At 39.4% G+C, this 23,013-nt stretch overlaps 2 protein-coding genes across 3 annotated transcripts in view; one reads left to right on the top strand and one right to left on the bottom strand.

Annotated features, from left to right (window-relative positions):
- Positions 1–5,439, top strand: part of pdzd8 (PDZ domain containing 8) — a 39,637-nt gene extending 34,198 nt beyond the window's left edge. Inside the window, exons 4-5 of the mRNA XM_017421745.3 lie at positions 122–284; positions 428–5,439. Of these exons, the coding sequence (XP_017277234.1) occupies positions 122–284; positions 428–2,754 (2,490 nt within the window). The 3' untranslated portion in view covers positions 2,755–5,439. The remainder of the gene's footprint in view (positions 1–121; positions 285–427) is intronic.
- A 4,624-nt stretch (positions 5,440–10,063) lies between these two features.
- Positions 10,064–23,013, bottom strand: part of slc18a2 (solute carrier family 18 member 2) — a 28,188-nt gene continuing 15,238 nt past the window's right edge. The window contains exons 8-15 of one of the 2 annotated variants that reach the window (XM_037973377.1): positions 22,842–22,902; positions 21,078–21,173; positions 18,857–18,935; positions 17,088–17,139; positions 16,808–16,871; positions 16,607–16,726; positions 15,180–15,313; positions 10,064–12,917 (exon numbers count right to left, since the gene is read on the bottom strand). In XM_037973377.1, coding sequence (XP_037829305.1) covers positions 12,810–12,917; positions 15,180–15,313; positions 16,607–16,726; positions 16,808–16,871; positions 17,088–17,139; positions 18,857–18,935; positions 21,078–21,173; positions 22,842–22,902 — 714 coding nt within the window. In that variant the 3' untranslated portion in view covers positions 10,064–12,809. The remainder of the gene's footprint in view (positions 12,918–15,179; positions 15,314–16,606; positions 16,727–16,807; positions 16,872–17,087; positions 17,140–18,856; positions 18,936–21,077; positions 21,174–22,841; positions 22,903–23,013) is intronic. The other variant, XM_017421644.3, reaches the window with a different exon arrangement.

The following is a 23,013-nucleotide window of genomic DNA, read 5'->3' as shown; positions in this document are numbered from 1 at the left end:
TGTAAGTTTTCATGGTCTGTAATACTGTGATAAAGACAGGTTCAACGATATACCTAGCTTATAACTTTTCTGTCAGTGTTAGTCCTAATTGTTGTATTTTCTCTTGTTGTGTTTGAACCAGACGGAGGTTTTCAAGGGACCATCTGGCAGTGTGGGGATGACGTTCAGGCACGTTCCTGCCTATGAGGGGGATCCTGTCTACATCTGCATAGAGACCGTGACGCCTAACTCCCCCGCAGCCTTGGCTGACCTGCAGAAGGGCGATCGCCTCATTGCTATTGGAGGTGTGAAATGTTTTTACAGCTCAAAATGACAAATATGTTGTCTTGCACGAGAGTGTATGATATTTTGTTGAAAGTTTAAAAGAAAGCCAACAGCTCCTTGTTACTGGCCTCAAATGTGTGCTCTGTGCTTATTCTGTTGACAGGTGTCAAAGTGACTTCTTCAGTTCAAGTGCCCAAACTGTTGAAACAGGCCGGGGAACGGGTGGTGGTATTTTATGAGAGACCAGTTCGTCATCAAAATACTTCTTTGGGAAGCCTTGGAACTCAGCAGGAAGGGCTTGGGCAGCTGGAGGAAACAGGTTTTATTCCACAGCCAGGAGGATATGAAGAAGACCCAGCCCCTATCACTACCCTTACTGATATGACTGACAGTAAAGACATGGACTCTGAGTTTGAGGAGTTGATTGTGGCCCCCCAACCGGGCCAGGCTAGTGCACCCAGCAGTAGTACCACAAATACAAGTGAGACTAAGGAAGACTTCTTACTTACAGTAAACCAAAGCCCTAAAAGGACAGTGGCCAGCTTAGCCTCCAAACCCCTTGGTTCAATTTCACCCATTCTCAACCGTAAATTAAACCTTGTGGGTCTGCAGTCACCACTGAAGCCCCAGCCCAAAGAATCACCGAAACCCTCACCGCATAAGGCCAGTGGTGATCCAGGGGAGGGTCTGCAACGCCCCAGTGTCCCTCCTCCACCTCCTCCCTCTCGACCCCCAGTCCCACCACGACCTCAGATAAGGTTGACGTCAGCATCATCCGAAACCAGTCTTTTGGAAGCTGTTGATTCTGTTACAACCACTGTTGCTTCTGCTGCTCCTACTATAACTACCACCGTCAGCTCATCTGAAAAATCTCCAGAAAAAGTCCCACTCACTGCAGGCAGCGAGGATAAGACTGGCACCGAGAAGATGTTCATCAAACAACCTGAGGCAAAGCAGTCTGTCAAGCCAGCAGAGTCTAGTGACGATGTGCTCGGCTCTTCTTCTGTGGCCAGCAGCAAGGTTGATCAAGCTAAGGACAAGGTTTCAGAGAGCTCCTGCAGCACACGAGACAGTCTGGATGATCACTCAGTCTGGGAGTCTACAGGAACCCTGTTTCGTAACCAGACGGCACACTGGTCTAAGGCCTCAGTGGTGTTCGAGGTGGACAGCAGCCATAAGTACCTTAATGTGGCCCTGTGGTGCAAAGATCCCTTTAAGGATGGTTGTTTGTTGTGTTTGGGTCACGTCAGCCTCCAGCTGGAGCATATAGCCCTAGAATGTATGGCCACATCATCTGCTGAGTACCAGAGCACCTTTAGGTTGTTGCCTCCTGAGCCACGAGCTAATGTCAGCCGCACCGCACTACGCAGTCTGAGTACTCACAAGGGCTTCAACGAGAAGCTGTGCTATGGAGATGTTACCTTAAACTTCTGTTACTTAGCTGAGGGTGAGTTAGAGTGTCCAGTGGGGCTGACAGAAAGGGAGCGGGAGGGGAGCCTCCAGGAAGACGATCTGAGGGAAAGAGAACCTGACCCTTCAGTTCCAAGTGACGACTTGGCCTACAGCACCATGCAGTCAATGGAGCCTCGCCACAACTTCCAGGACACCCAGTTTCAGAACCCCACCTGGTGTGCATACTGCAAAAAGAAGGTTTGGACCAAGGCAGCCTCTCAGTGTATGCACTGTAGCTACATTTGCCACAAGAAGTGCCAGGATAAGTGCCTCGCTGAAAGCCCTTTCTGTGTGGCAGCAACTGAACGCTGTGGAGCCGACCCCGAAGCCAAATCCACCATAAACCGGGCCACTGGCCTAACTCGCCATCTCCTCAATACCAGCACACGCTTCCTTAACTTCCGCCAAGCGCAAAAGACTCGACTTGTTGGGCAGGTGCCCGATTTGCCCGAGCAAACGCCGAACACATCTGACAACGAGAGCAGCGACACCGAAACCTACACCAGTGGCGCGAGCCCATCGAAGCAGCCTGCCGGCAGCGGCGGCAGCACTAAACTCACACGGAAGGAGGGTGGCTTGGACGACAGCGTCTTCATTGCCGTGAAGGAGATAGGCCGCGACTTGTACAGGGGGCTGCCCACGGATGAGCGCTCCCAGAAGCTCGAGTTAATGCTGGACAAACTTCAGCAGGAAATTGACCAGGAGCTGGAGCACAATAATGGCCTTATACTGGAGGAAGGGAAGACCACAGATGCTCGGCGTAAAGCCTTAATCAGCACGGCTCTGGCCAAGTCTGGCGAGAGACTCCAGGCCCTCACCCTGCTGATGATCCACTACCGAGCAGGCATAGAGGACCTGGAGTCGGTGGAGAGCATGTCTCCCTCAGAGCAGCAAGGCTTTAAAGGCAAAGCAGAGAGCCTGGAGGACGAAGCCCTGATGGGAACAGAGGTGTATGACAGTGACACATGCAGCCCCGTGGACGGGCAGCTCATGGATGACATTAGCGAGGAACAGATCTGTGTCGAGGCGCTCCAGTAGACACAGTTTTTAAGAGAAAACAGAGGAACACGTGCATCGGGCTTTTGCTTTCCAGAAAATGATCTGCGGTTTTGTCGTTTTGATAAAGAGAAATTTCAGCCGTCCATTTTAAATATCGAGGAAGTTGAGGTCAAGCATTAGATCCACTTTTTTTTTTTTCTTTTCTTTTCTTTTCTTTTCTTCCCCACATGAAAATGAAGCGATGGCTCTGTGAACTTGCTGCCGGTGTTTTAATTTGCACTGTGTGAACCCCGCATCGACGCTGCAGAATTTTGAAGGGAACCCTGAAAGCCACGCCATTTGCCGTCAGTAGAGCCGCATGTTCGTCTTTACAGTTTGTTCTTCTTTGGCTTTAAATTATCACTATAATTTGTCACATTGCTGTGATGGAAGGACTTTGCAAAATATGCACTTTTTTGGGGGGGGGTCTGGCAATTTATAATTGATTTTGTATGTTTGGTGTAACAAACTCTCATGAAAGGAAAAAAAGAAGATCTAGACATTCCCAGCAGTGTTCCATTTGTCGTTTCCTGCAGGAACTCTTATTTAACTTGTGTGTTTTGAGCACTTTTTTTACTGCAGAATATTTGAAGTTTAGAAGTAAAGCTGCCTGCTCAAAATCTCTTTAGGACATCAACTGCTGTGTGTACATGTTTATATATTTGAAGTCTTTTCTTTCTTTTTCGTTTGGGACATATGTTTGATTATGAAACTAACTGTTCTGGTTGGTAATTATGAAATCTGTTGCTAATGTGCTCATCGGTAAGACGTGTCTCTGTGTATCTGTATATTTATTTGACTCTTCCATCCCGTTTTGTTCCGAACACTGCTCCAGCTTAAACTTCACTACGACTCATTGCTTTATTATAAAAGTAACCATGGCTGCAATATCAAACATGCTTCTCGACTTTTCCTTTGATTGCACTCTGAATGACTGCTCAGCAGGAGTCCATGTGATTTTGTTTTGTTTTTTTAAGTCTGTTTAATGAGGTTAATCGCCATGCTATAAGGGAGTGAGGTAAAGTACATTGTATGCCTTCCATTGTTTTCTTGCCCAGATGTTGTTTTTTTTTCTTGCTCTGTTGGTGCAGCGTCCACCGTCTCTTCCTGCAACACACTGAGCATCGATGCAGCTCATTACACCGATTCTATCATGAGCAGCGACATCTTCCAACGCACAATGCTTTTCATTTTCATTTATCTTTTCCATCTTCGGCGAGCCCGTGAACAACAGTCGTGAAGTCAGATTATCTTGGCGTTGCTCGTGAAGAGAAGAACTCGACCCTTTAACAGTGGCAGAGTTTGGAATCTGATCTGGTCGCGATATTCTGCGAGGGGCTTAACACGTTCAGAAACCTCCTCTGGGAGGAAATGGCCTCGCGATGCTTCAAACGCTGCCTGTTTGCACCTTACACAGCAGAATCTGTGACGTGGCGGAGAAAAGTGTTTGTGTTTCTTGGAAACAAATCCGAAACTCCAGCATTGCTGCCACAACAATGCGTTCAGTGATATGGCCCTTTTCAAAGGAAAATATGACACTTTTTGTTTTTCAGATAAGCTCTATGATGCATGAAGAAATCTAGATAAAAAAAGACTTTTTCCTTTTATTGCGCTTTAGTTGTTGTTTTTTTCTTTTCCTTTTACTTTGTTGCCTTCTTGGGATTTGTTTAGTCTTAATTAGGATTATGTTACAGGAGGCCCAAACCATCATAAAAGTTTTTGAAAGGTTGTTTTTCTCCCGCCATCACATGACGGGTGTAGGCTGAGCACCTACTTCAGTAAATCTACTGTAGGCTGGAATGTGGAGATGATTAAAGCAGTAATTTAAGTCTTTTAAAGGGATTCTGTGGAAAAATTATGAACAATAATGTCCTAATTTTATAAGATAGTTCAACCTATAGCTGCCCATGCAAATGTTCTTTTTTTTAAACTGTTACACTGTCATCAATTTTGCATTTTTAGATGGATTTATGTGGTTAATTACAAGAGCAAATGACAGCAGCAGCTAGCTATAGCATTTTCTGCTGGAATATTATAATATTTCTGCCACAGTGACTGTGTAATGGAAAACTGGCTGCCATGTAAAGGTTTATAAAACAGTATTGGACAATAATGGGTAATCCAAAATTTTATAGTGGTTCATGAATTTTTTTTAATTTAATTTAAAACTTTAACACGAATGTCAGTTTTGCGTTACAGCTTTTCTGGCAGAGTTAGTAGATGTTCCTGCAGGAAGTGCCCTCTGGCCTCATTGGAAGTGCTACAGCTAGCTGCTGCTAATCTTTTTTTTCGTACAAAAATGTGTCGAATTTTGCGTAAATCATCACGTCATGTCAAACCGACAGTGACTTAAAGGTTCATGAAACAGCGTTTGTGTGAATGTTTTTAAATCAAAGTTGTTTTACGTTTGCAGCGATCCACTTTAAATCCCTACTGAAGACTGTAATTAGTTTATCAATTTAGTCAGAGTTAAACTTATTTCTCCAAACTGAAAAATCTATCTACATCAGGTAAATAGTTCATAACTTTCCCACAGAATTCCTTTTTTTTATTGAACTATTCCTTTAATATCTATTTTGTTTTTAAATGTTCAAGCAGTTAAGCATTTCTAGCAAAAAAAAAAGAAAATAAAAAAAATTGAGCAAGTGAAAAACTAACAAGCATCACCCAAAGTGCACGTTCAGCGAAAGACAAATTAGATTTGCTTTTAGGTGACTTAAATGAGGCAGATTCTTAGGAAGCAAAGCAAACCTTTCCTGTTGTTTACAGTGTAAAAAAACAAAAAAAACATCTGTTGCTTGTGTAGACTTTTACTCAACAGTTGCCGTACTCGTCAGTCTGTATATCCAGATTTTTTTGGTGCAATATTTTTTCAGAAAATGAAGCCGATAAACAGGAATGAGTTGCCGTGTCTGTGATCGCTCTCTCTTTTTTAAATGTGTTACGTGTTCGCCCATCTGCATGCTGATGTAACCTGGGGGGGATTTTGCAGACCGATGAAACCCCCAGAGGAAGAGTTAATTCGTCTCTCCTGGCCTGAGGGGCTGCTGCTGTTACGATGTGCTTTTTCCAAAGAACCCATTTTCACATGCTCCACCCCCCCACCCCCCCNTAAGACTGCACGTGCTGTACGACTGCCCGCCATGACTTTAACCAGGCCATCCAGGTGTTTGCATCTGTTTTTTTGGTTTTATATTTGAGGGATGTTGTGCAACAGTCTTTTGAGATAGGCTTGTGATGCAGCTTCATTGTACGCAAGTTAAATAAACAAGAGCAAGTGAGTTCTCACTGTGGAAGAATGTTGTTTTTTTTTGTTTGTTTGTTTGTTTGTTTGTTTTTTGACACAATTGGAAAAATTTAAAGCAGCCAAATATTCAGATGGGTGTTTTGTAGGAAGTACTAATTGCTCATTTCAAAAAGGGGGCTTCCTATGGCTGATGCTGAAAGCAGTTGCGCGAAATTAAAACACTTGAGGCTAACATGAAATTCCAATTCTGACAAAGTTGGGACATTTTGTAAAAGGCGAAAAAAACAAAACAATGCAATAATAGGAAACATCAAATGCTGAAACTAAGAAATTGAACCATTTGTTAAATTTTGAATTTTATAAAAGCAACACATCTCACAAAAGTTGGGATGTTTCCCACTGTGAAACATCTCTTCTAACAGCAGTCTGTAAACATCTAGAAGCGGAGGAGACCAGATTTTTGAAGGGACTGTTGTCCCATTCTCGTTAATGTCGCCTTTGATGGATTTCTTTTTTTGCTGGATGAAAGAAGATGTTCTAATATCATTGTATACTTTTGTACATTGGTGGTGCCTTTCCAGATATGTAAGCGGTTCATGCCATAAGCACTAATGTACCCCCATACCATCAGAGAGGCAAACTTTAGGACTTCAAGCTGATGACACGGCAGATGGTCCCTCTCCTCTTCAGTACGGAGAACATGGTGTCTATGGTCCCCCCAAAACAGTTTCCAATGTATATTTTTCTGACCACAAAACAGTTTTTCTTTTCGCCTCTGTTCATTTTGAAATGAGCTTTGGTCCAGAGAAGGTGACAGATTGACTTTCCGTCTTGTCCTTTCCTCTGCATACAGAAATTTCACCGTATTCTTGAAACCTTTTGATGATGTTATGAACTGTAGCTGATGGACTTTTCAAAGTCTTCCCAAATTTCCTTTTTTATATGCAGTTGTTCACAGACTGGTGAACCTCTGCCCATCTTTACCTCTGACAGATTCAATCTTTCTAAAATGCTCTTTTCATACCCAGTCCTACTGACCTGTTGCCTATTAAACTTACTTTTCCAGCTTTTGGTTGCCCATCCCAACTTTTGTGAGATACATTGCTGTCATGAAATTCAAAATGACCTTATCCCCCCCATGGTTACGTTTCTTAATTTCAAAATGAATGAAATATGGGCGAAAATATGAGATTTGCAAATTATTGCATTAATTTTTTACTTATATGTTACACAACATCCACTTTTTCAGAATTGGGGTTGTACAAATTCTTAGAGAAGAACAGTTGGGCTAAAATTGACTGAAATTTAAACATTCTGACTATCGGAAAAAAAATTGTCCTATCACAATTTTATTTAAAATTTTCCAATCTTTGTAAAGTAACAAAGCCCCACCCCTTCACATTTGTTATCATTGAAAAGCCCTAAATGTCCTCTGTAGATGGCAAAAGTTGTCCATTTAGTAGTATGCAGTGGGTGGGAGATATTCAGATTTACAAATGTCCTCCACAGAGGACAAATTGGAACTACTGGTAGTCAGGAGGATAAGGTTTCAGCTCAAAACCTTCTCTGGAAGTTTTGCTCTGTCCGTAGAGTCTGAATGTGTTCTAGTTTAGACTCCAGCTAAAACAAAGATGGCAGTGTTGCTTTAGACTGCAGATATGAAGGAAGTGGATGTGATGCATCTGTTCACATTAGCATCTCTCTAAATGGAGCCGGTTGGACAGCTGCAGGGCCCGGACTCATGTCGGATCACCACACACACAAGTATGGGATAAATTCAATAATGGTATGGCTCTTCTGGACTTTCCAAATCATATCATGCCAACTAAATTAAATTCAGATAAGGTTTCTTTTTTATTATTATTATTATGGGTTTGTGATACTCAGAAAAATATAGTCACAGTTTTACAAATGTAGCTCCTGTTGGATGTTACGCAACCCAGCAGAGCCCCACGAGGAAAAACAAAGTGGTAGTTACACCAAACATGTAAGTACGTATGCATTAATATCAAATCCTAACCACTGAGATGTATGACACCAGACTAAGTCTCCGTTTCCTCTTGTTGGGACTTGTAGCCAGCAGGAGCCGGTTTACTTTTGGAACCAGAGTCTGTGCACTGGGGATGTGGGGTCTTTAGTCCCGCCTACTCCCCCTGCACACAACCATGGTGCTACATGACCCTTCTTTTAAGCATGAAATAACCAGTTACCGATATTAGAAAGAAAATAAGCATTTGAACACACAGGAGCAAGAACTACATGAATTACGAGTCAACACTTGCAAACAAACATTTGAGGTGGGTTTGTTTTGGTTTTTGAAGTGTAAAGTCCCATTTATTGACATGTAGGATGCAGAATTTAAAACTTGTACTAGCTTTAACTTCAGGGATCCGTTTGGAGTCCTGTATTATTCGATACGTTGATGATCCTAACAGACTGCAGCAGACAAAGTTAAGAAGTCCCTCAACAGTAAGGGTTGGTTCTGCTTCTCTGATTTGGTTATCAGTATTGTAATGTCATCATCCACCTTCACCTCCTTTCTTAAAAGCACTTTTGAACATGTTAGTAAAAGGTAGACATGCAACATGTTTTGGATTTAAGCTTCGGAAATTCATTTTTCTCAGAGTGCATGTTAGGGTCAAAGATAAATAAATAAATTGAGGAGGAAGATGGTTCTTTTTTTGTTTGTTTCCAGTTTAAGAATAGTGTTTTAAAGACTAAACTTGAGGAAGCACACACCATTGTGCTCCTGAATTGTATTTGTTCTGTGTTTATTATTATTATTATTATTTCTTTACTCTAGCAGCAGAACTCACAGAACTTCTTTCAGTCATTCAGTTTGTCTCAAATACACACACATTTATACTGTTTACCTCTAAATACTCTTAAATCACCTGAACCTTATGGAAACCGCTTGTTGTTATTGTTGTTAACCAATAAAAATTATACTGCGGCCTAAACCACTAGGAATTTGGAGAAATTATTTACAGCTTCTGACACAAGTTAAGATCTAACTAAAAGTAAAGATATATTTTTAAAGGCCTTATAAGTTTATAAAGCCTTCGACAAAACACATGGCTGTTGGAGGTCTTTGCGCCAACGCTGCTTTGATTTTTGCTTCACCTTTTTATCTCAACATTTAGACTTTATTCCCGACATTGACTTTTTTTCTTATATCTTATTATGTCAACATAGCTAATACTCTTTACTAGAAAACAAACAAAAATCAGTTCTTTAATTTTTTTTTCTTCCCAGTGTGACTCTAATACACTGTTGTATTTTTGACCAAAGGTGACAAAGCAAAACTTAACCATGCAACAATTTTGAAGTCCAGGGAGTGAAATTAATGAACAGTTTTAAGCCTTTGTTTCAATACCAACTGATCCTGTGGATAACACTTTCCACCCTGTTTGACCAGCCATCCTGCAGTAAGGTATACGAACTTGGTGCATCGTGGGTTCATTTGAGGTTCTCAGATCAGTCGTACAATATATTCTACAATTTACCGAAAAGCTAAACGTCCCCCCGCACCTACAGTGCTGCAGGAGCAACAACTGTCTTGGTTCTTGCTGAAGACTAAAAGGAGGTATTGTGTGAGCATCTGCAAAGTAATTGAAGCCCCGTCCTAAGATGGACAGGCTGATTACAGTGTGTCTGCTCCCACATCTCCCTATCATTGCAATCATTGAGCTGTCTTCCAGCATGCATCCCAGGCAATCAACACGAAGATTTCTGTGATCATACTGGGAGGGGGGGCAGGAGAAAAAAGATGCATGTTGCCTCTTTGTTCCTTCTCAGCTGTCATGGCAATAATATGAAATCACATGTTGACCAACCAGAAACCTTTTTTCTCCAAATGCTCCCCGTTTAAAATTCACCGAATGGTAATGGTGCTGAAAGTCTGACCGTCGCTATATTTAGTTTCAAACGTTGGCATATCTGCTAACAGAACTGCTTCTTCTTCTTCTTCTTTTTTTTTCTTGTTAAGAGTGAACCACATTTTAAGAGAATATTCTGTTTCCACAAAAATGAAGGAGACAATCATCCAGTCAGTAGTACACATTTGAGGTTGAAACAAACACATTTAAAACAAATTCTGGACAATAATAAATTAAAAACGTTAACCAGAATTCAGATTATTATAGTGATATTACTTAAAAACAGTAGTGTGAGTCAAACATGTTAATGAGAACTTTGAGGTGAGTTTCTAACTGCAGCCCATCACATACAAACAATTCAAATGCAACAACATTCAACGAGAACAAATGTTTGTAATGTCATTTCACACACACCGATTATTTCTGAGAAGCAAAGTCGTGCCAAATGCAAACAAATACATATATGTTTTTAACCAATAAGGCTCAAACAACAAAAACAGATCACATTGAGCTGAATGTCATCAGGCACAACCGGAGACACACTGGAAAAAATAAGCAACAGAAATGTCAGAAAACGGAAAATCTCTATTATAGGGAGAATAAAACCAACGTGTTGCTGTTCACATGAGCAGTACTGGAAAACACTACTTTATACTCCACACTCCCCTGAAGATGGTTACATTTAACGTGTTCATTCAGCTTTTACCTATATATATATATATATGTTTTACCTTTTATTTTTTTTTTTGCCCCCTCAGAAAATTAAAGCTTGTTTTTTTATCAGGTTCCTGTGTCCAGATATCCAGTGGAGTATCCTTAGTACCAACGTAAAAAAGCAGAATGGCTGTTTGAATCGTAATAATGAATCCCTTTTTGGATTAATGGCGAGCCGGCCAGGAGATTTATTACATTACATTGGAACAATCGCTGAACAATTAACTATTTTCAGTGGTAGGTATTTCCTCCTCCAAGAGCGTGAGCCGCCTTCTTACGTCTGTCTGACGTCAATCGGATATGATTAACACAACGTTGGTCACAGACACATGAAGAGACACTGTTTTCACAGATAAACATGGTTACTTGATGTTGGCAGACATTCTGGCTCTGAGGAAGACATTTTTGGATCTGGGACGTGGTGACATCGACCTTTATTCTGTCAAACATTATCAACAAGCACTCCTTCGGCAGGGGAACAGACACCTTTGTCAAGTTTTCATGTTTGTCCTCAGTTATTCAGACAGGGTAACGTGGAGATTCATTGTTTAATGCTGACTTGAGTGGTGGTTTTATGTGCAAAATCTTTCAAGTGTGCTGTGCACAAAATAGACAAATGTATCGTTTCTTGAAGCCCAGCACGGCTGGAAAACTTAAACTTTTTAAGATTTTAGTAAAAAGCAACCAACATACAGACATGTCAAACCACTTCAGCAGTTTTGACTTCTTAAGGACGTCAGCAGTGATGCACCTTATATTGTTTATATAACTCAAAGCAGACAGACAACAAACATAATGCACTTTAATTATGGTCAGATATCCAAGTTGAAACTGGTTGAGCGATTGCAGAAAAAGGCCATGTACATCATTTTTCTTGGATGTTGCCAGAATGTAATAATAATAATAATAATAATAATAATAATAATAATAATAATAATAAAATCTCACTAACAGAAAGAAAAGGTGCAGAACGTCTGATTTCGGTTTATAATTTGTGCCTAATGAGGATTAGCTTTCATAGGCCAAAAATATGCCTGCTTTTAGTTATGTTTGTTTCATTCTGATACATTTTTGCACTAAATGAGAAACAGAGATAGAAACGAGTAACAGATTTGTCTAGCTAGTGTTCATATTGTAAATATGTAAATTTTTATACTTGTATTTCGGCTGTCCGATGAATGCTGTGTTTGTTTAGAGAGTCGATTTTGCACATCCTGTCAAATTAACTTTATATATAAAAGATTCCACTTAAACCAGTGGAGGCAGAGGAGAGGGAAGTAAGAACAAAAAACATCCATCCATCCGTTTTCTCTGCACGTTATCATGTTATCTTCACAAATGGTACGCCATTAATGGTCCTGCAGCTGTTGCCTTCCTCACCAAGGTTCAGGGATAAAATCCAAACTTTAAGAGTATCAGTTTGTTGATCATTTTCATCCCGAAAGAAGAAGTTCTGTACTGTCTCAGAACAGTGTTGTGCCCTCTAGTTGTTTCCCCTGATGATGTACGTCGGTAAGCAACCACACCAACGACGGAGCCCATTACGTGTGCATGAAGTAAACAAAAAGCAGGCATATTTCTGGGTCTTAGGGTACATTTCCTGTCCCTTTTCTGAAGCAGCTCTCCCCCACTGCAGCATAGCTGGCACAGCTGGGTTTGGGAAGCCTTTGGTTTGATGTATTTTTTGTAAATGCATCAATGCAGCCAAGCGGATGAATCTTTATGAAGTGAAAATAAATAATAAAAAAAACACCTATTATATCACCAACTTGAACATCAAATGCTAATAATACTCTGGACAGTATTGTTGACACACACCATAAAACCCAATGGTCAAAACAAAAATTCTTCTTAAAAATAAAACGAACCAAAAAAGCAAGAAAGCACAGTTGTTGCCCATTACCTCACACCAACCTTTCTAAAAAGTGCTTTTTGACACATCTTCCCAATGAGTAAGGCCGTTGGCTAAAATTATCTCACACATTGCACTTGCAACCACATATGAAGAACAACTTTGGTTTGCTCCAGTACAACTGCTAAGAGAACATCGAACAGTGACGACCAAACTCAGGACATTCACATGGAAATATCTTGGCTGTATTGTTTCATGGCGCTATTATTATTATTCTTTTTTTTTTCTTCCATGTTTCTTTTTTTTTTTTTTGTACAACAAAATATATCCTCTGAAGGGTTAACCTGCATGGCTGGTGTCCTTGTTAATCATATTCGTCATATTCTGGATCCATGTCTTCACCTTGGTAGTACGTTCCCTGTGTAGAGTAGGACCTTGTCTTCATTGAGCAGTTGGTGTCCATCAGAATTGCCTAAAAGAAAAAAAAACAGGGATTCAAAGCTGTTGTTTATATTGTAACCCAAAGAAACAAACTAAAGCTTTGATTTTTAGAATAAAAAAAAAATACATCTGGCACATTAAGCTATGACTTTTTGTTGCAGTATAATAAATGGTATAGATGGAATTCAAAAAATACAAAATTGCTTAAATTTCCACATAAACATTGGGCTTTTGACAAAATGAGCTTGAAAACCCATCCTTTCTTGGAGCTTCGTACACAGATTAGAGACATCATTCAAACTTTAAATGGGTCACAGAATGTTCGACTTTTTATGGCTGAACTGACAATTTGATATTTTAAGGTTTTCTTTTATTCAATCACAGTTTGTTTTATGATTTTTGATAATTTTACCAGGGGATCTTTGAAATGATGATGATAATGTCACACTAACTTCTGAGCTGATTATTTAAACAAAGTTAAACTTCTCATTTAGTTCGTGCACTCAAACATGGTAATTTGTATCATCTTTCACCAAGTGTTGTTTTTTTAATTGCTATAAGACTTGTGGTTTTCTAACAAATCCCCTCAAACTTCAGACTGCACACATCCAAACTCCCCTTAACCTCCATTGTATCTAAGCTCAGAATTTTCTCTTTGAAACTGAATTGGACCTGAGATGACTAGAGGTTTCTTCACTTCTTCAGGACAATTTTCAGTATGACATTTTTTACACAGTGACTGTTCAAGGCTTACTTTTTGCTCTGTGTTTCTATCTGGCTTTCTTATCAAGAGCACTGTCAGGAAGTAAAAGACATTGGTGTGCAGTTACCATGGTGACAGTGAGCCACTGATAGCAGTTTTAACGCTTCTTATACAGTTTATGCATTTAAATGTCACCATTTTGTTATCTTAGATTATTTTATAAATTAGTCCCAAGTTACTATTTGGCTTTACAGACAAAAGTTCAAATTCATTTTTTTGAATTTTTTAATTATGGATAAAAATATTTTGTGCATTTCTAAATAAATTACCACAAACCTAAAATACATTAATTCTTTTACTATTAAATGTAGTTTATTTTAAATGGACAATATTGATTATGCACTCATTTCATGTGGTCTACTCCTCTGTCACATATAACACACATTTTTTTCTATACTTATGAGGACCGTGCATTGATTTCCATTCATCTTCCATTTATTTCTATAACCTAATCCTGATCCCTGCTCTAAACCTAACCCCTAACCCAAAAATGGAGTTTGAACCAATGAAGACTGGAGTCTCTGGTCTCCAAACGTAGCAGTGGGTCCTGACAGGTGAGTGTGTATAGGAGAAATGGTCTTAAAAAGTTAACAAACACACAGACACACAAGTGATTGCTGACGTGTTACATCTGACACCCAATGTGCTTTCAAAATTAGGTTGTTCTCTGACTGAACAGAGCACCCCGAGTGAAAATGTATCAAATGACCCAGAAAGGAGATAAAAATACAGATAAAGAGAAATAGCAGAGGAGGGGAACAGATGGGGTAAAGCAAACAGTGTAATGGGGTTAGTGAGGCAATGAGTGCTATACAAAAACAAACAAATGGACATCATTGTGGCATTATGTGCTGCCGATGACACCTACTATACCAGAAACCCCCACAAAGGTGGTTAAAGCACTCAGGCAGGTGTGTCTGTTTGTCTTCATGTGGGCAGGTTTGACCATTGAAACAAGAGAGGGATTGAAGACTGGAGGGTTTAAAATCGTGTACGGTACAATCCACCAATCTAACCATGTTTGAACTCTGCCTTTGCTTTATCTCAGCTATAAAATCCCGACTGCTGTCCTACCGTACAATAACCAGGATGTGAATGCAGCAACATCTCTGTATTCATGCATTCATTTGTGCTTCAGTCTGTTGTGGAAGAAATCAATTTCAAGTTTAACCTTGCCACCACAAGTCTCCTACTATGAGAGGTACAGCGGGTGTTCTCTGTGCTATGAGAAGTGATGAACAGAAAACAAAAAGAGGTCACTCCCACAGTTTGTTTGCTAAATGTTTCTAATTTTCAATAAATTCCAAAACAAATTCAGTAGCTCAGTAAACCTAGAAGGTGCACTACCAGCTGATGTGACACCAAAGTGAACGGAAACAACACCTACGTATAAACTAAGGGATGAACTGGTTAGCTCATTCCAGGTTCAGCTCTTTGACATTTGGACTGTTACACAAGCTGACTGGTGTCCATATTTCTGTGTTTATGTAAGGTCCAGTTAACCACATTAAACAACATTTTGAGTCTTACAATTTTCTCTTCTTGTCCTGGTGGATTCCTGAGGAAGATGCAGAGAGGAGCGAAGAAAATATCCACTATTCCGATGATGGTCATCAGCCAGGGGAAGCCAATGCTCTCAGCTATGGATCCTCCAATGGATGGACCTGTTACAGGAAATAGCATCAGTCTGGTTCATTTGCCTGGCAATGGAGAGGACGACGCGCATCCACAGGATTGCACTTTCAAAGTCCCTTTCTACATTCAAGTAGCAGCAATACTTTTTTAAGACAATATGAGTTCAGTAGAAATTATTTAAAAGAAACGCTCCGTCATACTGTTGCTATAAATGAATATGTTAGCACAGAGAACAGCTTTTGCATTGTTCAACTGGTTCATAAATTTAAATATTTAACATTGAAGACCAGTGTTGAATTCTTTTGCTTTTTAAATCAGCCTCAAGTGTTTGTGTCATAAATTGCATTTTCCAATGTTAGTTTTTTGTTTCTGCATGAACTGAAAATGTAGCAAAGTGTCTCACATGACGGCAGAAGTTGTCTTGCTGAAGTACTACAAAATATTCAGTTGGGTTGCGGTCAAAAGGTAAAGAAGGAAGGATCAAGACAGTCCTTGGTCTTTAAATAATTAGTACTCAAAGCTTTACGGTGTGTTTAAGCTCACCAGTGCTTCTGTTTGGTTGTCCTGAGACCTGCACTACGAAGCAGGATGAGTGTTTTATTGAGGTAACTACAGGTTCAGTTCAGGATTTTCAGTATCCTGAAGCAATTGCACTTCTTACTTGGGTCTGTCACCATGGTAACTTGTGTTTATCCGGAGCAGGATAAGTGGTCAGACATGTCATCGCATTGCCTCCCAACCAATCAATGCTCTTAAGAAATTAAGGGAAAAAAGCCACTGTTGTGGAACATTGGAAGTCTCTTTAGTCTGTCTCTCAGTTACACAGCTATGTTTGACTATGAAAGTGACCTCAACAGGACTGAATACTTAAGAATAACAAACGATAACTCCAAAGTTTGTTCCTACATATCTGATTTTAGAGTTGGAACTTCTTAACTATAATATTTCCTTGATGTTTAATCTTAAAGAATGAGTGTGTCTGAGTGCATCGTCTCGTCACACTGCCTCATTGTGTCTCTGTGTTTGTGTTCATTTCTACATCGATCTCATAAATGTTTGAAAACCTGATTAAAATCACGAGGTAACACCTAATGTTACAATTCATGGCAGAAAAATAAGCTTATTTAAAATAAGTCTTATCTTTAAACACAAACATCTGTTTACATTTCCATGGGCTTTGCTAAACTAATGTTGAAGAAAAAAAATGTAAATGCAAAAAAATAGGTCTAAAATTTAACTTTTAACATTTATAACAATGAAATTATATCTTATGCACAAAAAACCCTTTGTTTTAAATTTGGTTGTATGTGTTTTCTGCTTACCTAAAGCAAATCCCATGCAGAAGGCCACGTCAGCAATGGCATACACACTTCCATACACAGACACGTGGCGCAGGTCCACCAAGTAACCCATTATAGGCATCATAGAGGAATCTACCATGCCTGAAACACAACATTATCAATAATAATCTTTTGTGTACAGGCTGTATTCAGCAGTAAAATCAGTGGATTTAAAAGACGTACCGATTGCAAATCCGACACCAAAGTTTGGAAGAATTAGACCATAGATGTCATTGGCAAATGGAACCTAAAATTTAAAAGAAGATTGATTGTTTTTTGCTGCTTTTTCATACATTTTACTTGTGCATTTATTAAACGAGTGGAAACAGATGGCTGAAGAACCTAGTTGCCTTTATGTCTACAGTAGAAATAACAGGAATGTGAGACGGAATGACAATCTCCTGTTGTACGAAACATATTATTTATGACATTTTTGTTCATACTGAGCTACTCTCATACTCACACATAATACACTGAACCCAACCACCACCATTCCAATGAGAGCACAGAGCCATCTGTAAAGGAGAAATGTGTTATCAAAGCAAAAACACTTTCACTGCAATCAACTGTAATATTGCCTGCATAAAGTTAAAACTGATTCTGGGCCTAACAAGTCAGATTATTACAGAATATGGGTTTTGTGTATTTTATATACAGTCTGCTTCATGCTAAATAAAGTATAACTCATTGATATGCCCTTGTAATCTGAAAAATGCAACTGAAGAAATTGGTGTCATTCTTAGTTTTACTTAAGCTTTTTTTCCATTGCAGGCAGTATAAACCCAAGAATTTTTACTTTGTTTTGTCAACTTAATTTATTTCATAATAAACATTCATGTAAGCTTGCAACAAAAACAAAAAAATAATGGGTTGCTATAAGTTTTACCACTTGGTAGTATCACCATTACTTCTCACATCACAAAAGATGTTAACGTTAAGAGTGTTGGATCATTGTTGTATTTATTTTGGTCCAAATTTCTGCAGGTCAGGGCTGCAGGCGGGTTGGACCAGTACCTGTTCCCTCTTCTTCGTTAGCCATGCTTTTGTAATGTGTGCAGAATATGGTTTCACACTGTCTTGTTGAAAATGCACGGATGTCCCTAGAGAAAAAAAGGTCTTCAAGGCATCACATGTTGCTGTAAAACCTCAGTTGAACGCTGCTTTAACAAACAGTAAGTGGAAATGACCTAAGTCTGTGCCATTACAGAAGTAGGCTCTTGGACTTGTTGCTGAGAACAGTTTGGATGCTCCTTTTCCTATTTGGTTTAGAGCACACAGCATCTGTTCCTTCCCATTAACATCTGGAATACAGATTTGTCCAAACAGAATCCACATTTACATTGTGTGATGGTCCAAGCTCTGAGAAGTCAAAGCCCCTGGACAAGGTTAACCTAAAACTTCTTTTTTCTCACAGTAAAGTTTGAAGTGATATTTGTGAATTATAACTTCATAATATTGATAGACCAACTTCTCTATATGGTTTAATTGGCTGCTGATGTATAACGATTCTTGATGCAGTGCCATCTGAGGGTTCGAAGATCACGGTGGTCCAGAATACGCATGCTCCCTTGTCCATTGAGCACTGGAGTGTTTCCAGAATTCAGAATTCTTTTTTATATAATCTGCAATGTAGTGTGCAAAATATGCAAAACTTTGAGGAAGATTTTAATAAACAGTTTATTGATTTTTAAAACAAAAATGCATTTGTTGTCATTCTGGAAATCCTACGCCACCCTTTGCTTCCCCAACCCTCAGGCTTTCATTGATTTTTGGGTTTGTGTTAAATCTTGTTGACAGTCACTAGTTGACATCGCTTGTTTGAAATGAGTCCATTTTAAAATCTCATTGTCAATACATGAAATGTCTTGGGTTCATACCCCATGCAAAATAAATTAAAGATGAAATATATATTTAAGATGAACAGAATCTCTTTGAATTTGGACACCATCAGGAGTGCAGAACTCCTGCATTTTGTTTGGTATATTTGGTAAACTTATTCAACGTTAAAGAAAGTCGTTTGGTTGCAAACAAAAATAAAAGAAGCAATCTTTTCAAAGAGAAAAAAAGTTCAAACTTATATTAAGGAAGTCCTGTATCATCAAGGCTTCAATAACGGCAGCCTCCCAAACATTAAAACCCCTGAAAACTCATTTATAGGAACGGAAACAGATATCACATCATCAAAGGGAGAGTGGGAGAGAGAGAGTAGATAAGAGCAATTTCCCTCCCTACCTCCCCATCTTGTGTGCCAACGTGCCGAAGATGTTGGTTCCAATAAGGTAGGAGATGGACGCTGGTAAGAAGGCGACGCCTGTGCCACCGACAGACACACAGAGAGACACAAGGGTAGAAAGTTGTGGGCAATGTTTCCAAGATAAGGAGATTTCAATCAGTGGCTCATCACAAGCTGCTGTACATCTTGTATTGTCTGTAATGAAGTCCCCTTTCTAGCTGCCAGCATGTGACACCCTAATATCCTGTTCCCCTCTCGTCCTTTTTATCTGACCTAGACTTCATACACAACAGAGTGCAGAAAAAAAACTAATAACAACAAAGACTGTTGAAGGACTGTGGATAGAAAATATTTGGAAATGAAACATTTAAACAACTTCACTGAGTTTATTTTAACATATGCATAATAAAACATATGTGCATATTTATATTGTGTATAGAATATACACTCGCCAGCCACTTTATTAGGTAAACTTGCTCAATTGCTTGTTAACACAAACAGCAACTCAATGTCTTTAGGCATGTAGACGTGGTAAAGACGACTTGCTGAAGTTCAAACTGAGCATCAGAACAGGGAAGAAAGATGATTTAAGTGACTGAAGGCCGTGTGGTTATTGGTGCCAGATGGGCTGGTCTGACGATTTCAGAAACTGCTGATCTACTGAATTTTTACACTCAACCATCTCTAGGGTTTAAAGACAAATCCAGTGAGTGGTATTTGTGTTGATAAAAAAGTCTTGGTAGTGTCAGAAGTCAGAGGAAAATGGGCAGACTGGTTTTAGATGACAGAAAGGCTTCAGTAGCTCAAAAAAATACTCGTTCCAACCAAGGTCTGCCAAAAACCATCTCTGAACCCACAATACATTCATCCTTGAAGCAGATGGGCTACCGCAGCAGAAGACCACACCGGGCGTCACTCCTGTAAGCTAAGAACAGGAACCTGAGGCTACAGTTCACACAGGCTCACCAAAACTGGACAATAAGAGACTGGAAAAGCATTTCCTGCTCAGATGGGTCTTTATTTACTGAACTACAAAGCCACAGCCACCAGATCTCAGTCCCATCAAGCACCTTTCGGATGTGGCGAAGAGGAGATTTACATTATGGACATGCTGCTGACAAATCAGCAGCAACTGTGTGATGCTAACATGTCAATGTAGACCAAAATCTCTGAGGATTGTTTCCAGCATCTTGTTGAAACTGTGGCACAAAGAAGTAAGGCAGTGCTGAAGGCAGAGGGGATCCAACATGGTTCTAGCAAGGTGTACTTAATAAAGTGGCCGATAGGTGTACCTAATATACAGTGGCTTCAGAAGGTAATGAGACCCCCTTCACATCTTACAGTTTTCTTATGTTGCAGGTTGTTCATTAAGTTAATTTTCTTTCCATTATTCTCCACTCAGTGTCCCATAGTGACAGTGAAAAGAGAATTTCAGACCATATTTTAATTAATTAAATTTATTGAAAAGAAAAAACGGAAATATCGCAGTTCCATAAGTATTCAATACTTAGTACTAAGCTGTGTTCGGCTCATTGTCATGTTGGAAGGTGAAGCTTTGACTCAGTCTGAGGTCTGAGCTCAGAGGAACAGGTTTTCATTGAGGATATCTCTGTAATTTGTTCCATCCAGCAGTTCCTCAACCCTGACCTGGCTGTTTCCCAAGCCTAAATAACAGACCCAGAAAGACAATGGGGCCTGAATACTTTCTGAAGCCAGCGTATGTGCAAATAGGAAAATCTATACAAATAAAATCAGGAGACTAACCCTAAGTAGAATCAAATCGCTAAATAAAAAAACAGTTACATAAAATACTTTAGTAAAGACATCTTAAAGTACTACCTAATGTACAGCTTTAGAACGGAAGAACTAAAACACAGATATAAATGTGTTATTAAAAATGAATTGTTTTTAGTGTTTTAGTCAAAAAAATGATATAACATCAATTTGAGACATTTGTTTCCATAGTTCAACTCAGTTTTACAAACTGAGAGTGTCAAGAGAAGTATATTTGTACAGATGTGCCATTTAGGTGGTTTCTTAGTTTTTATGCCACCTCTGCATTATAGATGTAGCCATGTAGTTATTTGTTTATATATTTTGAAGAGCATTCAGGATTTTGTATCTCCTTATTGCGTGGTTGTTTCTTAGGTGCTGTAAAATACGTGATACGTGCAGTATCTGTTTTTTCTTCCGTGTGCTGGGCAGAGCTTTCGTAAATACCTAGTTGCCATTTCCTGGCACACATGGTCTCCATCATCCAGATTGGCAGCGTGGGCTCCATCATGGCAATGGCCATATTTCCAAAACAAATCGCACCTGGGGATGAAGATTAAAGATAAGTGTGTTCAGTGTCAATTATGATCTGTTTGTGTTCTTCGGCGCTAATGTGTTATTCCTTCATCCGTGAACCGCCTGCACACAGACAGACACGAGCACAGCCTGCTCTCTTTGTTACCCTTTTGACTTTGTAATGATGTGGGCTTCTTCACATACACACTGCATGTAATTTTATAGCCAGAAACATTAGTATTACCTCTACTACAAGAAAAAAAACCCCTAAAAACAAAATAAGGACTGACCCCAAAACAACGTTACTACATCTGGACTTTCTTCTTTGTAATATCAGACTTTAACAGAGTACTTTTGCAGGTAATGCAGCAGGAAGAATGGACAAAAATACATCCAGTTCAGCTGTGCAAACACAGGGCTTGGCGTCAGTGAGAGAAATCTGTCATTGCAGCTAAATCCATCAATACTGTATCCTATATATGTGGTGGAAACAAACTAAAAACAATATGCTGTTTGTTTAGTTGGTTTAAATAGGTAGTTCAGACCTTTTGAATTCGGGTTTCGTGGAAATGTTATTAACAGTTAATCCATTACCTGATATAAAATGAGAAATAGAGATTGTTTGTGACTAGACTGATGAGTTAATGGCTAGTACAAGAGTGGCCAAGACCAAAGGGCGTCAAGGCCATCTTAAAACGGCTCTAATCTGCCAAAATTCATAGTGGTTCATGCAAATGCTAACGCATGAACTTTTATATCACAAGTAGTTTCACATCATGTGTATATTTATATAGATTTATTAGCAAGCACAAATAATGGCCCCAGTAGCTACCCACACACTGAGCACATGTACCGCTATGTGTTAAGGTTGAGTGTGGCGAGCCCAGTGTGCAGACTCATGGTTGAATTAAAATGAAACTCATTTATTTACAAAAAGAAAACAAGAAAGCAAAGAGCTGGTGTGGCAGCAACAAATGAAATAACGAAAGCTTACAACGAAAGGCGAGGAGCAAAAACGTGGCGTGGATACAGAGTCATGGGCAACCAGGAACAAAGAACAGATGGACAGGAATGAAGCTTCGAGGAGTGAATGAAAAGAGACGGGTTTTAAAGAACTGAGGGTGAGTGGAAAATGAGCTGCAGCTGGAAACATGACATGGAACAGGTGAGGTGGGCGTGGCAGGCAGACCGGAGAATTACGTAGCTGAGGGCAGGTGAAAAGAGACACAGGAAACTACTACATAAGAACTTAACTGAATGCAGAATAAAGGAGAAATAAAAACAGAACTACAAAACAATGAACCTAATGCAAAATAAATTCAAAACTACTTAAATCCATGACAGCTGTGATCCTATAAAGGCCAGCCATTAGCTCATCAGTCCAGTCAGAAATAAACTCTCTTTCTCCAAACTAAGGTTACGAAAAACTATAATCTTGGACTTTTTTCACCCCTTCTGCTGTTCTTTAAAAACCAAAAACATCTTGGTATTTTTGGTCATGTAATCTTGGCTTGTTTAGTGGTGCAAAGTCAAACCATTATGACTTTCACGTGTCCAAATGTGCAAAAACAACAACTGAGTATTTATTTTTCCTGCTTTTTACTCAGCACCAATAAGAAAGGCAAAATCTCCCAGATGCTTCTACAAAGAACACTGACTTCCCTTGAATGAACAGTGATGGTTTTATTGTCTTACCGGCTGCGATTAAAATGTATGGATCCTTCATGAGGGTCAACAGTGGAGTCCCTTTCTGGCTCTATGTGAAAGAAAAAAAATCATGGTTAAATGCAGATGTGCGCTATATGACTTTTGGTAAATCTGACTTTTCTAGTTTTAAAAATCTTCAAATTAAAGTCTTTCTGTCATA

Source organism: Kryptolebias marmoratus, linkage group LG22 (assembly GCF_001649575.2).
Source record: "Kryptolebias marmoratus isolate JLee-2015 linkage group LG22, ASM164957v2, whole genome shotgun sequence".
Lineage (NCBI taxonomy): Eukaryota > Metazoa > Chordata > Actinopteri > Cyprinodontiformes > Rivulidae > Kryptolebias > Kryptolebias marmoratus.
This window is presented reverse-complemented; position numbering and strand designations above follow the sequence as displayed.